General features: G+C 40.7%; 1 protein-coding gene across 1 annotated transcript in view; it reads left to right on the top strand.

Moving 5' to 3' along the window:
* CSGALNACT2 (chondroitin sulfate N-acetylgalactosaminyltransferase 2) overlaps positions 1–14,929 on the top strand; it is a 99,845-nt gene that overhangs the window by 66,210 nt on the left and 18,706 nt on the right. Inside the window, exons 2-4 of the mRNA XM_089682496.1 lie at positions 2,278–3,283; positions 6,147–6,363; positions 9,682–9,783. Of these exons, the coding sequence (XP_089538622.1) occupies positions 2,635–3,283; positions 6,147–6,363; positions 9,682–9,783 (968 nt within the window). The 5' untranslated portion in view covers positions 2,278–2,634. The remainder of the gene's footprint in view (positions 1–2,277; positions 3,284–6,146; positions 6,364–9,681; positions 9,784–14,929) is intronic.

Here is a 14,929-nt window from a genome sequence, read left to right as displayed (position 1 = left end):
GGAAAAAAAACCCAGCAAAGCATGATCCAATTTGCTCCTGCAGGGAAAAAAATTCCTTCCTGATCCCCCCGAGAGGCAATCGGATATTCCCTGGATCAACTTTACCTATAAATGTTAGTATCCAGTTATATTGTGTATCTAAGAAACAATCCAGGCCTTTTTTGAAGCAATCCACTGAACTGACCAGAACCAACTCTTGAGGGAGTCTATTCCACATTTTCACAGCTCTCACTGTGAAGAAACCTTTCGGTGTTTGGAGATTACATTTCTTTCAGACGTAAAGAGTGCCCCCTTGTCCTCTGTGATGACCTCAGGGTGATTAGCTCTACACCGAGTTCACTATATGAACCACTGATGTATTTATACATGTTGATCATATCCCCCCTTAATCGCCTCTTCTCAAGAGAGAATAAATTCAATTCCTCTAATCTTTCCTCATAGCTGAGCTCCTCCATGCCTCTTATCAGTTTGGTTGCCCTTCTCTGTACTTTCTCCAGTTCCCCAATGTTCTTTTTGTGAATTGGTGCCCAAAACTGAACTGCATATTCCAGATGAGGTATTACTAATGATTTGTACCGGGGTAATATGATATCTCTCTCTCTGAAGTCTATACCTCTTTTAATACAAGAGAGGATTTTGCTCACTTTAGAAACCGCAGCTTGGCATTGCATGCCATTATTAAGCTTGTGATCTATCAGAACTCCCAGATCCTTCTCCACCATTGATTCCCCCAGTTGTACTCCCCCTAGTATGTATGATGCATGCATATTCTTAACCCCAAAGTGCAGAACCTTACATTTATCAACATTAAACCTCATTTCCCTCATAGTTGCCCAATTAAACAGTGCATTGAGGTCGGCTTGTAAATTGGAGACATCCTGTAAGGACGTTATTCCACTGCACAGCTTGGTGTCATCTGCAAAGACTGAAATGGTATTTTTAATCCCAGACCCTATATCGTTTATAAATGTATTAAAAAGTAAGGGTCCCAACACTACACCACTAACAACCCTAGACCATTCAGAGTATGAATCATTAACCACTACTCTCTGAATACAATCTTTTAGCCAGTTTTCTACCCATTTAAATACAGATTTTTCCAAGCCTGTAGACTTTACCTTACACATTAGCTGTGTGTGAGGAACTGTGTCAGACGCTTTTGTAAAATCCAAGTATACCACGTCCACCGCCACCCCTCTGTCCAAGTTTTTGCTCACCTCCTCATAAAACGAAATCAGATTTGTTTGACAACTTCTGTCTCTCATGAATCCATGCTGTCTGTTGCTTAAAATAAAACAAGCATGCTTTTTATTCTCAATGTGGAACCTAAGGGGTTAGTCCTCCACATTGTGTAAAAAAAAAAAAGGCTGTTTGATCCTGTCTTCTCTGATCCTACTTTTTTTTTTTTTTTTTTTTTTTACTGTCCCCAATCCTTTTGCCATAGTACAGGGCAGCAGTGGCAAGTCTGCACATGCTCTGTTTGGTGAGTATTGCTAGAGGTGCTTTTTTTTTTTTTTTTTTTTTTTCGGGAGGGTGCATGTGATCTGCACAGGGCCATTCAGCACTGTCCGGACAGAGGGTCAGGTGTCATGCAGCCTCATAGGATAGGCAAAGGTGAATGGAAACTCTTCCTACAAGATTAAGCAGTGCTCTGCCAAACACTGATAGAAGTCGCATGACTGTTATGTACTGCTGATGAGAAAATGTATTTATCAGTTTATATTTACTAAAATAATTGTATTTCAATGTTCTGTGTACTGTGGAACACCTGATATAGTGAATGTAGGGTCATGGGATTAGTAACACTTCAAGCCGGCCATAGACAGTTGGAATCTCGTCCAGTTCAGCAGGGACCGGCCAAGATTCAAACTATCTTTGGACAAGCCAACTGTACCCAATTCGATTGTTGTACGAGTTGTGTACAACCAGAATGTTGGATTTTTAACATGCGAATATTGCGAATGACTATAGCTCCTAGCAACAAGCACAGTGTTCTCCCGACAGTGACAAATCCCTGCCGGGAGAACACAACAGCTCTGCTGCAGGGATTCCCCCATCAACACTGACTATGGTTGCAGGGAAGAAAATCATATCATCTATAGTATGCCTTAGATTTTTAGAGAATGTGAAGATCTGTACTGTATTTCTAGGCAGGCATGGGGATAAATGATAATATATCTGAAAGTGTTTTGAACTTGTAAATATGATTGGATTTCCTTCTAATTGCATTTGGATTGCCATTTCTCAAAAAATTTTATTTTTTTTATTTTCTTTTAGAAAATTGAGAATATAAAAGGAATACGGAGTGCAAGACTGGAATACATATAAATGGAAATCCAGACAACAAGGAGAATTGTTGAGGGACATATTTATCAAGCGAAGACCTACTAGATACCTTGATGCCGGAGTGATTTTTTTTTTTTCTCTTTTGTAAATGAGGACTTGAATTTTTCTTTTAACAACCCAATCGGCTTATCTCACAGAAACAGAATGGCCTGAACTTGGTTCTTGCCTTTAACAACTAACATATCATTTCAATGACGTGAGATACCATATCCTGGGTAGGAGATTATCCTTATTTAAAGAGTAGGTAGGTTGCCTTCATGTACAGGATACAACACGACTTCCAGGAGAATGCCCAGAAGAGGGTTATATCTACAAGGCAAGACCCGTTGGTTACTTGTTGGACTTGCTCTGGTTTTCAGCCTAATGCTTCTCACATATCTCTTGGAATGTGCACCAGCCCCAGAAGGAAATGGTTCACTGCCCGGAATCGCCGGAGAGATGTATAGCAAGGAATACTACCAGGCTCTTCTTCAGGAACAAGAGGAGCATTATAAAAGCCGAGCAACTAGTCTAAAGCGCCAGATTGCTCAGTTAAAGCAGGAGCTTCAGGAGATGAGTGAAAAGTTGCGATCTGCACATGACAAGAAACTTGCCAATGGTGCCGGACACCAGGGTACCAAAGAGCAACCGCCTAATGATCTACTTGAATTTCTGCACTCTCAGATTGACAAAGCTGAGGTTGTGGTGGGTGCTAAACTTCCTAGCGAATATGCTGTTGTTCCGTTTGAGAGTTTTGATTCTATGAAGGTTTATCAGTTGGAGATGGGTCTGACACGGCACCCAGAGGAAAAACCAATTAGGAAGGACAGGAGGGATGAACTAGTCGAAGTTGTAGAAGCTGGCCTGGAGGTCATTAATAATCCAGATGAGGATGATGAGGAGCCAGAGAACCGAGGAGGCGATAAAGTTTTATTTACAGAAACTGATTTTGTTGAAGGTATGAAAATTGTGTGCCTTCTTATATTTCTGTTAATTTATACAACATGTAGGTGGAAGGGCTCCATGCTTACAATGGGTGCATTATGCACTTTAGCTGTCCTAAAGACTGATAGAATTTTATTTCTCTAAGCTTTGAATTGATGCTTCTCCCTTTTCCCAACATTTACCCATTATATTTAGATTCTTAGGTGTATGAAAGCTTTTTATTGTAGTGAGGTCACATTGGGTTTGTTTAGACCATTTTAGTTTCATAATATCTTTAGTAAGTTTTAAGAATATCACAAAAAGAAGAAACATAGTAGATTCCTGGATAGGCCATAAACATGAAAAAGAATTAACAAAGATCAAACAGAGGTATCAGTCAAGCATCTCATATCATTAAGAATAAGAGGCTGATCAGAGTGAGTGGATTTGTTCCCTAGACAAATTAAAATTGTTGTACCATTCGGTCCATGGTTGCCAAAAATGTTAGCTACCTTGTGCTTACCTATAGATGTAGCAAATTAGTATTTCATATGTGGTATGTGTTTGAGTCACTTGGATCACTTAATCTATTATAGGAGCCTTAGGTTCTTTCCAGTGTCTTACCAGGGACAGCCTAGATTATAATAATCTAGGGTAGAGATACCATATTCTATCTGCAAAAATCTGAAGGTCTTAAGGGTTGGCCTTTAGACAACCATTGGCTAATGTCAAGGTCAGGAATAATAATTGATAGGCTAGGAGTAGGGAAGGGGATAGAGGCATGGCCGGATCTAGGGGGATGCTGGGGCGGTTTATACCCCCCCAGATTTTAGTTGTGCCCACCCCAAAGCCATCCTTAACCTGCCACTATATTGCCACTATACTACTCTAACCTTCCACCATACTGCCCTGTGTGTTATGTGGGAGAAAGAGCTGTGCCCCTGTCTTTTGCCCTGCCAGCATTGACCCCTGTCCTCTCCCCTGTTGACCTCTGATCCTCTGCCCCCCTGACATTTTTTACTGCACCCCCACATTGGACAGGCTAGATACGGCCCTGAATAGAGCTCTGTGGGGTGTTCATTAACAGACATATCTAGAAAAGCACCCCAAGTTGTCAAGGTCGCTACTATTGTAGAAGATAAAAAAGGTTGTTTCAGTTAAGTAAAGTGATTGGCTATTAAATAATTATAAGTTGTTACCGAGAACTTGGAATTGTTCCAGTTCCACCCAGAGAGTATGGGGAGCGAAGGGAAACCAAGCTTTCAGCTGAGATAGAATGGAGGCTAGATAATCTTTTATTAGGACATGTCCAGCCCCTCCTGCCGTTCTAGATTTAACCAGTTTGCTAAATGCACTTGTAGCTCTTTTCCCTAGCCATAGGAATTGGTTCAGTAATGATTGTGCAGATACCTCAAACCATTTTATTGCTACAACTACTTTATACTGATCAAAGTTGAAATTTCTTGCACAGCCAGCCCTTATTAAAAAAGAACAGCTAACCTTTGGACATCGCCCTTGGAAGAGCTGCCTAAGAGTAACTGTTCCCTATACACTGGTTAGGACCTGAGTACACCTACTACTTTGAAATCCAGTGCCCCATATCTTTTGTTTACTTACTAAATAAGTTAAAACCTGTACCTTTAAAAATCTACACAACATTAAAAATTACTATCCACATAGGGGTTCACAGCATGCAAAGATTTCTATTACAGTTCACATGTGGACTCGCCATGTTTTGGGAATCCTTCAGGAGAACATGTGATAGAATCGGTACACTGGAACCCACTCCTAATCTTTATTAGAGTCATATCAGCCAGCAGCCAGAAGGGTAAACCAGAATTCATAGCATGTGCATGTTGCCATAGAGGAGCAAATGAGTAAGTCAAGGTGAAGCCACTGCCTCTAGGGCAGGGGTGTCCAAACTTTTTTCAAAGAGGGCCAGATTGAATGAAGTGAACATGGTGGAGGGCCGAACATTTTTCCGAACATTCTTTGAACCATTACAATTAAATGCAAATAAATTATTTTATGCCAAGTTAATTGCAAACGACATACTTTTCATTTCATAACATTAAGATCAACTGACAGCTGAGTTTTCACAATGTATTGAAAATAAATTTAAAAAAAACTTACCTGTACTAATGTAAAGGGTGAAAAAGGTAGCTGGAGCTGAAGTCTCTGCTCAGCAGCCGGGGGGGGGGGGGAAGAGAAACACACTTCACGCTGGAAGCCCGGCCCTGACGTCACCGCCCTCTGTCGCTCCCAGCGCGGTGCAGTCACGCATGCGCACTGCTCTCAAGCAGAAGACTGTCTGCCACAGAAGGGAGGGCCATGCGACAGCTGCATTTACACAGACCAGGGAGAACACGCCGCAGTCAGGAATGCGCACTGCCCTCTGCTCTCAAGCAGAAGACTGTCTGCCATAGAAGGGAGGGCATTGGAAGGGCCACATTACACAGAGCAGGGAGGGCTGTTGGAGGGCCGTATTAAACCGACCCCCGGGCCGTAAATGGCCCGCGGGTCGGACTTTGGACATGCCTGCTCTAGGGTGAGAAATTCAGGTGAATTCAGTAAACGGCCAAAGGTCTTGTACACAATCTTAAAACACAAGGACCAACTTCCCAATGGGGAACCATCCAGACCCAATGTAAGTAAGTCACCATAAAGACAGCATGTTAGTCAAGGCACATATATTCCAAAGAGGGGAGCTCTTGGTAAGTAAACTCAAGCTGGATTGATGTGAACTGAATTTGTTTCTAAGATACTTATCAAGAGCAGTTTCTGAGTTCCACCATAAATAATCATTTTTATCACATTTAATATTTTTTATTACATCTGTCCTCTTTCACTGGAATCCCTGGGTATCAACCATTTTCCTCTCACCTTATTGTTATCAGGATATTACCGAACCGAGAGGGATAAGGGTTCCCATTATGAGCTCTTCTACAAGAAACCGGAATCTGGAAGCTACCGCCACATCACTTTATTCCGACCGTTCGGCCCACTCATGAAGGTCAAGGTGGAAACACAGGATGTCTCCAGGACAATTATCAATATCATTGTCCCGCTGTCTGGCCGAACAGAGGCCTTTGCGCAGTTTATACAGAACTACAAGTAAGACTTGAGTGTGATTGACAGCATGGACTCCTTCCAGCAACTACTTTATTGTGTGTCTATAAACATCAGAACAACTTTTTATTGCAAATCCATAAATTGCAGAACACTAAAGATATGACATTTATGAATGCTAATCTACCGTGGGTGGAACTTCCTGTTTTTGGTTATTGCCACCGTGCTGTGTGCTTAGTTGAGAGTGACACCTTGTTCCTTCCAGATCTTAGAATGATGAGGATTTCGAGTGTCGCAGTAAAACACCCCAGTGCTGTGCTGTTTTTGTGATACTCGGCATTCCTCCAAATCTTGCTGAAGGATTGTATCCTATGCAGTGTGAAAACTAAGTTTATTCACATGCACTTTATTATTTTAATAATGCAATTTTAGATGGGAAAGGGGAGCAGTATGTAATAAGCGGACCTTTCATTTTAGAGCATCGTTTGCTTTAAATTGGACCTAAAGTATAAAGGCAAAACTTTTTTTTTTTTTTTTATAAGTATAGTAGACAAGGACCTGTCTGGTTTTCCTGTTCCTGAATTTTGGGTTGTGACCAGAACCAGAGTAACTGGGAAAGATTCCTTTGGGGAGACTAGTTCTGTTGACCCTGGTGACAACCAGGGTATCCCTCACTTTAGAGGTTTTTCGTCTCACTTCCTGGCTATGGGACAGGAAGTGAAGGGAAAAAGAAAAAAGCTGTACCTTTAAAGTGTTACTATACCCATGATAGTAAAATCAGTCTGTATATGCAGTAAAGCACACTTGTTATACTCATTGCGGAACCTAACAGGTTAATCCTTCGCATTGTGCAAGAATTCTGATCCTACCTTTCTTCTACTGTCCTCACTCCATTTACTGATAGTACAGATCTTTAGGAGGCACTCTGCACATTCTCAGTTTAGTGTGTATTGCTGGAGGTTTTTTTTTTTTTTTTGGGGGGGGGGGGGAAGGGTGCATGTGATCAGCACAGGGTCAATCAGAGCTCTCCAGACAGAGGCCCAGGGGTCCTACAGCCTCATAGGACAGTCAGAGCAGAATGAAAACTCCTCCTACAAGCTTAAATCCGTGCTCAGCCAAACACTGATAGAAATCACAAGACTGCATATATTGCTGATGAGAAAAGGTATTTAGCAATCTATATTTACTGAAATAAATGCATTGTCATGTTCTGTGTACTGTGGGAGACCAGATTTAGTGAATGCAGGGTCCAGGGTTAGCAAGACCCCTTCACACGAGTGGACTGATTGGGTCTACCTGTCCATTTTTCAAACAGATCCGATCAGATGCTTCATTGCTCCCTGTGTCCGTTCACACCAGCCTGCATATGATCTGATCCTGTCCGCTAAAAACAGATGAATAGAGATCCGTTCCCCATCCGTCTGGATGATCGGATGGCAGTCAGATGGAAACGGATAGGCGGTACGTTTCCATCCGACAGTCCATAGAGGACAGTGGACTGTGTCCATGTCTGCTCTGCCTAAGCGGAGCAGATACAGACTTGTCATCCGCTTGCTCAGCGGGCAGATCCCCTGCTGAGCAAGTGGATATGCTGAGGGGCTCACTCTGTGTGAAACGGGCCTAACTCTTAAAGTACTACTTAATTTGAAATAGTTACAATGGATATGAAAAGTCTACACACCCCTGTTAAAATTTCAGGTTTCCGTGATGTAAAAAAATGTGACAAAGATAAATCATTTCAGAAACTTTTTCCACCTTTTAATGTGACCTATAAACTGTACAACTCAATTCAAAAACAAACTGAAATCATTTGGGGGGGGAGTAAACATAAATAACTAAAATAATGTGGTTGCATAAGTGTGCACACCCTCTTATAACTGTGGATGTAGCTGTGTTCAGAATTAAGCAATCACATTCAAAATCATGTGAAATAGGAGTCAGTACACACCTGCCATCATTTAAAGTGCCTCTGATTAATCCCAAATAAAGTTAAGCTGTTCTAGTAGGTCTTTCCTGACCATTTTCTTAGTCACATCCTACAGCAAAAGCCATGGTCCGAAGAGAGCTTCCAAAGCATCAGAGGGATCTCGTTAAAAATGATCAGTCAGGAGAAGGGTACAAAAGAATTTCCAAGGCATTAGATATACCATGGAACACAGTAAAGACAGTCATCATCAAGTCGAAAAAATATGGCACAACACTGACATTACCAAGAACTGGACGTCCCTCCAAAATTGATGAAAAGACGAGAAGAAAACTGGTCTGGGAGGCTGCCAAGAGACCTACAGCAACATTAAAGGAGCTGCAGGAATATCTGGCAAGTACTGGCTGTGTGGTACATGTGACAATATCTCGTATTCTTCATATGTCTGTGCTATGGGGTAGAGTGGCAAGACTGAAGCCTTTTCTTACGAAATATCCAAGCCTGGCTAAATTTTGCAAAAACACATCTGAAGTCTTCCAAAAGTATGTGGGAAAATGTGTTCTCGTCTGATCAAACCAAGGTTGAACTTTTTGGCCATAATTCCAAAAGATATGTTTGGCGCAAAAACAACACTGCACATCACCAAAAGAACACCATACCCACAGTGAAGCATGGTGGTGGCAGCATCATGCTTTGGGGCTGTTTTTCTTCAGCTGGAACTGGGGCCTTAGTCCAGGTAGAGGGAATAATGCACAGTTCCAAGTACCAGTCAATACTGACACAAAACCTTCAATCTTCTGCTAGAAAGCTGAACATGAAGAGGAACTTCATCTTTCAGCATGACAACGACCCAAAGCATACATCCAAATCAACAAAGAAATGGCTTCACTAGAAGAAGATGAAAGTTTTGGAATGGCCCAGCCAGAGCCGAGACCTGAATCCGATCGAAAATCTGTGGGGTGATCTGAAGAGGGCTGTGCACAGGAGATGCCCTCGCAATCTGACAGATTTGGAGTGTTTTTGCAAGGAAGATGTGCCATGCTGATAGACTCATACACAAAAAGACTGAGTGCTGGAATCAAATCAAAAGGGGCTTCAACAAAGTATTAGTTTAAGGGTGTGTACATTTATACAACCATATTATTTTAGCTTTTTATTTTTACTTCCCTCCCCCTAAAAGCTTTCAGTTTGTTATTCAACTGAGTTGTACAGTTTATAGGTCACATTAAAGGTGGAAAAAGTTCTGAAATGATTTATCTTTGTCATATTTTTTTTACATCACAGAAACCTGATATTTTAACAGGGGTGTGCAGACCTTTTTATATCCACTGTACACAGTGGAATGTGAAACAATTGAGATAAAAAGCTAAGCAATTTCTTTTTGTAATTACCCCCATAGTTGATGTTTTTTTTTTTTTTTTTTTGTTATGTTATTCAAGAGATGTTTGTATTCGGCAAGATAAAAGGACTTACCTGACTGTGGTCTACTTTGGTGAGGATGGTCTATCGGAAGTTCAGAAAATCCTTAAAACTATAGAAAGGTAAGTAAAATCTGCATTTGCATAAATCCTTGAACTGATGGAGGATTTTTTATGGATACAAATAATTATTCTTCCTCTATTCAGGAGCGTAAAATCACATTTGCCAGACCATGCAGTACCCCAACCCGCCATTTTTGTATTCCTTTCTTTACAGTATTGCATTTTTGTATTTTTCCCCACGTAATATTTTTGTCACATTCTGAATTCCATGTGTGTGTTGATATAGTCTTCTTTTTTGGTTGCTGAGTTCATCCTGCATACATGTGGATTGTAGGTGGCTCAGTGTGGAAATGAGTTACTCCTGATGTGCCATCTATTTCCAGATGAAAAAGACTTCTGCAGATGTATCATCTTTTGTCCAAACCCTCTCCTTTCTCACACTAATGCAGGCCATAGACGGGGAGAAAAACGGCCGATTTTTCTTTAAAAAAACGAAAAATCGGTCGTTCAAGCGGCCGACGTTACCAGCAATGGTAAAAAAAATCGGCCGATTTTCATTCCGTCTACAGCCGGCAAAAAGTGTCCCTGCAGAGAGCTCCGCTATTTCTTTGACAGTTCTTTGACATTTACAGCGGTTGCAACAATGTATCTATTTGTATCCATTTAGGATACAGATGTTTTTATTCGGAAACAAATAGATACAATGTTGCAACCGCTGTAAATGTCAAAGAACTGTCAAAGAAATAGCGGAGCTCTCTGCAGGGACACTTTTTGCCGGACTGGAAATCCTCTTATTTTTCATCCTCCTCCTCCTCCTTCTTCTTCTTCTTCTTCTTCTTCTTCTTCTTCCTCTTCTTCTTCCTCTTCTTCTTCCTCTTCTTCTTCCTCTTCTTCTTCCTCTTCTTCTTCCTCTTCTTCTTCCTCTTCATCCTCTTCTTCTTCCTCTTCATCCTCTTCTTCAAACTCTTCTTCAAACTCTTATTCAAACTCTTATTCAAACTCTTATTCTTCTCCTTCATCCTCTTCTTCAAACTCTTATTCTTCTTCTTCATCCTCTTCTTCTTCCTCCTTCTTCTTCTTCTTCCTCGTCATCCTCTTCGTCATCCTCTTCTTCTTCTTCTTCATCATCATCCTCTTCTTTTTCTACTTCCTCTTCTTCATCCTCTTCTTCCTCTTCTTCATCATCATCCTCTTCTTCATCATCATCCTCTTCTTCATCCTCTTCTTCTTCATCCTCTTCCTCTTCTTCTTTTTGTCTTCCTCTTGCAGGTCACTGCTCATGCGCAGATTTTTTTATCAGTAAAAAATCGGTCGATTTGCCCATCATTGCCGCGAAAATCGGCCGATTGGCAAAATCGGCCGATTTTTTTTCCAACTTTACCGATAAAAAAAATCTGCCAAAATACCGAAAAACGGCCGAACAAATAGCCCACTAACGATCCAAAAATCGGCCGATTTTATTTTCGGCTGAAAAATCGGCCGATTTTCGACCCATCTATGGCCACCATTAGTCCGCTGTGTTCTGATGTCTACAAAGTCTTGTAACCTCATGATGATATAAACTATCAGTGTTAACAGACTGCGTGTGTGTATCAGGAGGTGAATGTATATTTCACTCTTTTGAATCACTATGTCACAAATTATCCAAAAGTTATGTCTACAAAAGACTTTCACACCTGACCATGTTACCACCTGCTGCACATAACCGATATTTGACATTTATGTAGCTTTACCCACAGCTTACAGTTCTGTTTGCTGTCCTGTTAGGAATGCAAACATATATTAGACTGCCAAAAGTATTGGACCAGCCCTCCAAATCATTGGACTCAGGTGTTCCAATCACCTCCATGGCCTCGGGTGTATAAAATCAAGCATCTAGGTATGCAGACTGCTTCTACAAACATTTGTGAAAGAATGGGTCTCTCTCAGGGGCTCATTGAATTCAAGGGTGGTACCGTGTTAGGTTGCCATCCGTGTAATAAGTCCATCCATGAAATTTCCTAGTTACTAAATTTTTCACGGTCAACTGTTAGTGGAATTAGAACAGAGTAGAAGCAACTGGGAGCGACAGCAACTCAGCCATGAAGTGGTAGGCCATGTAAAATGACAGAGTGGGGTCAGCGCATGCTGAAGGCCACAGTGCACAAAGTCACCAACTGTCTGCAGAGTCAATAGCTAAAGATCTTCAAACTTTGTGTGGCCTTCAGATTAGTAAAACAGTGTACAGAGAGCTTCATGAAATAGGTTTCCATGGCCGAGCAGCTGCAGCCAAGCCTTACGTCACCAATTTCAATGCAAAGTGTCGGATGCAGTGGTGTAAAGCACGCTGCCACTGGACTCTAGAGCAGTGAAGACGTGTTCTCTGGAGTGACCAATCACGCTTCTCTGTTTGGCAATCTGACGGGCGTGTCTGGGTTTGGCGGTTGCCAGGAGAACGGTACTTGCCTGACTGCATTGGGCCAAGTGTAAAGTTTGGTGGAGGGGGATTATGGTGTGGGGTTGTTTTCAGGGGTTGGGCTTGGCCCCTTAGTTCCAGGGATGGGAACTCTTAAGGCGTCAGCATACCAAGACATTTTGGACAATTTCATGCTCCCAACTTTGTGGGAACAGTTTTCGGACGGCCCCTTCCTGTTCCAACATGACTGCGCACCAGTGCACAAAGCATGGTCCTTAAAGTACTATATAGAGTAGGTGCAGTGCTGAGATCAAAATACAATAAAGTGCAATAAATCCAACAAATTGCAAAATCAATCATAAACCAGCGGAAATAAATAAATATTACTATTCCGAGGTTATCTGTAAAGTGATAATAGTGCTTATAAAGTGACCATAGATAATGACATTTATAAGTCCATAAGGTGACAAAGTGATTGAAATAAAGATAATGCCACTCAAGGTGGTTATTGGTGCTAATAAAGTGACGAAGTCCAAAATCAATAATAAATGTGAAGATCTAATAAAAAGATCTCAGGATATGGTGATCGACCTCCTATCTCCAATCATATGGTGTTGTGTCAGGTAATAGAAGAATGCGCAATAACATCACGCATTTGAGAACACAAATATCTCAGCAGGTCAGCCGGATCTTCTTAAGGGTATGCACAACCTGGTCTGGACTCCCCCTCTGGATCATCCGTGGGCCTCAGAACCTCTATCCTCCTCCTTAATCGCTTCCATACGGGCACTTTTACCCCCTTCCTGCCCAGGCCATTTTTCAGGTTTCAGCGCTATCACACTTTGAATGACAATTGCGCGGTCATACAACATTGTACCCAAACTAAAATTTTATCATTTTCTTCACACAACTAGAGCTTTCTTTTGGTGGTATTTAATCACCGCCGGGGTTTTTGTTTTTTGCTAAATTAACAAAGACTGAAAATTTTGAAAAAAAAAAGGTTTTCTTTGTTTCTGTTATAAACGTTTGCAAATAAATAATTGTTCTTCATAAATTTAGACCGAGATGTATTCTGCTACATGTCTTTGGTGAAAATAACCCAAATTAGGATGTATTATTTAGTTTGTAGGAAAGTTATAGAGTTCACAAACTATGGTATAGATCTGAATATTGATCAATCCTGAAGTACTGACGGCCAATCTAATTTGTTGAGGTCCAAGAATGTCAGAACAGTACAGATATCCCGCAAATGAACACTTTTTGCAAAGTAGACAGTCCGACGTACTACATAAGAAGCATGGCGAGTTTTTTGAAGTTGTATTTTTTTTTTGTCATAATTTTTCGGAAAATGAAATAATGAAAAAAATTATTTTCACTATTTTTTTTTTTTTTTTTACATGCTGTCACCAGTGCAGTACAGCGTCATTATAGAACTGGTGCGGCGGTGATCAGGGACACTGACTGGTGACAGTATGAAAAAAAAAATATATATATATTTGTTAAAAAAAAATTTATTTTTAATTTTTTATTAAATTTTTTTTCTTAAAATTTTTTTTTCATATTTCACTATGACAAAGTAGTACAATGTTACCATAGTACTACTTTGGGGAAGTGATCATAATTTTTTTTTTTTATATACACAATTTGCTTATAGCAAAGAATTACTTATAAGCAATTATAAGCAAGCATTTACCTGAATGAAATCGATTCATTTAGGGGTTTTTTTTGTTTTTTTTTGGTGCTTAGCTGTGATTTGGCCACGGCTAATCACATGACACAGCTGGGCTGTGATTGGCCTAGCTTGTGCATGTGATCACTGTGACCATTCACAGCTAGCCACACTAGTATACAATGGATGGCATAAATGAAGCCATCCATTGTATACAACTGTCATGTGACCTGCTGTGATTGGTCACAACAGGTCACATGGTACCGGCAACGGGGCTGGTACTCAGATCTGTCATCGGCCATGTTCGCTGCGCGGCCCTGCAGGCGACTGTGTCAAATGCTTTTGCAAAATCCAAGTATACCACGTCCACCACCTCCCCTCTGTCCAAGGTTTTGCTCACCCCCTCATAAAAAGAAATCAGATTTGTTTGATAACTTCTGTCTTTCATGAATCCATGCTGTCTGTTGCTTAAAATATTTTTTTCCAGCAAGAACTCATCTATGTGGTCTTTTATTAAACTCTCCAGTATCTTCCCAACTATAGAAGTTAAACTAACAGGTCTATAATTACTTGGTAAAGATTTTGACCCCTTTTAAAATATTTGCACCACATTGGCCTTACGCCAATCCAGTGGCACTGTGCCAGTCATTAAAGAGTCCCTAAAAATGAGAAACAATGGCTTTGAAATGACTTAGCTCAATTCTTTAAGGACCCGTCGGTGTATGCCATCCGGTCCAAGTGCTTTATTCACCTTTATTCTGTCTAAATATTTTTGGATCATATCAATTGTGAGCCAATGTGGACCATCTGGAGCTGTGTCAATACCATGCCCATCATGGACAAGAGCTCCCCCATGCTCCTTTGTATACGCAGAGCTGAAGAAGGTATTTAATAAATTTTCCTTCTCTTTGTCCCCAGTCACCCACTCTAGATTATTTTGTAAAGAGCCTACATGCTCAGACCGGACCTTTTTACTATTAATATATTTTAAGAATTTTTGGGGGTTTGTCCTGCTATCTTTTGCAATCTGTCGTTTTCAGTTTTTGCGACCTTTATTTCTTTTTTGCATATTCTGTTATATTCTATGTAACGTTTAAACGATGATAGCATTCCTTCATTTTTATAAAAGCTCTTTTCTTATT

Source organism: Staurois parvus, unplaced genomic scaffold (genome assembly GCF_062004578.1).
Source record: "Staurois parvus isolate SC_StPar_1 unplaced genomic scaffold, SC_StPar_1.0 ptg000291l, whole genome shotgun sequence".
Lineage (NCBI taxonomy): Eukaryota > Metazoa > Chordata > Amphibia > Anura > Ranidae > Staurois > Staurois parvus.
Note: the sequence above shows the minus strand (reverse complement) of the source record. Positions and strands in the feature narration are given on the sequence as shown.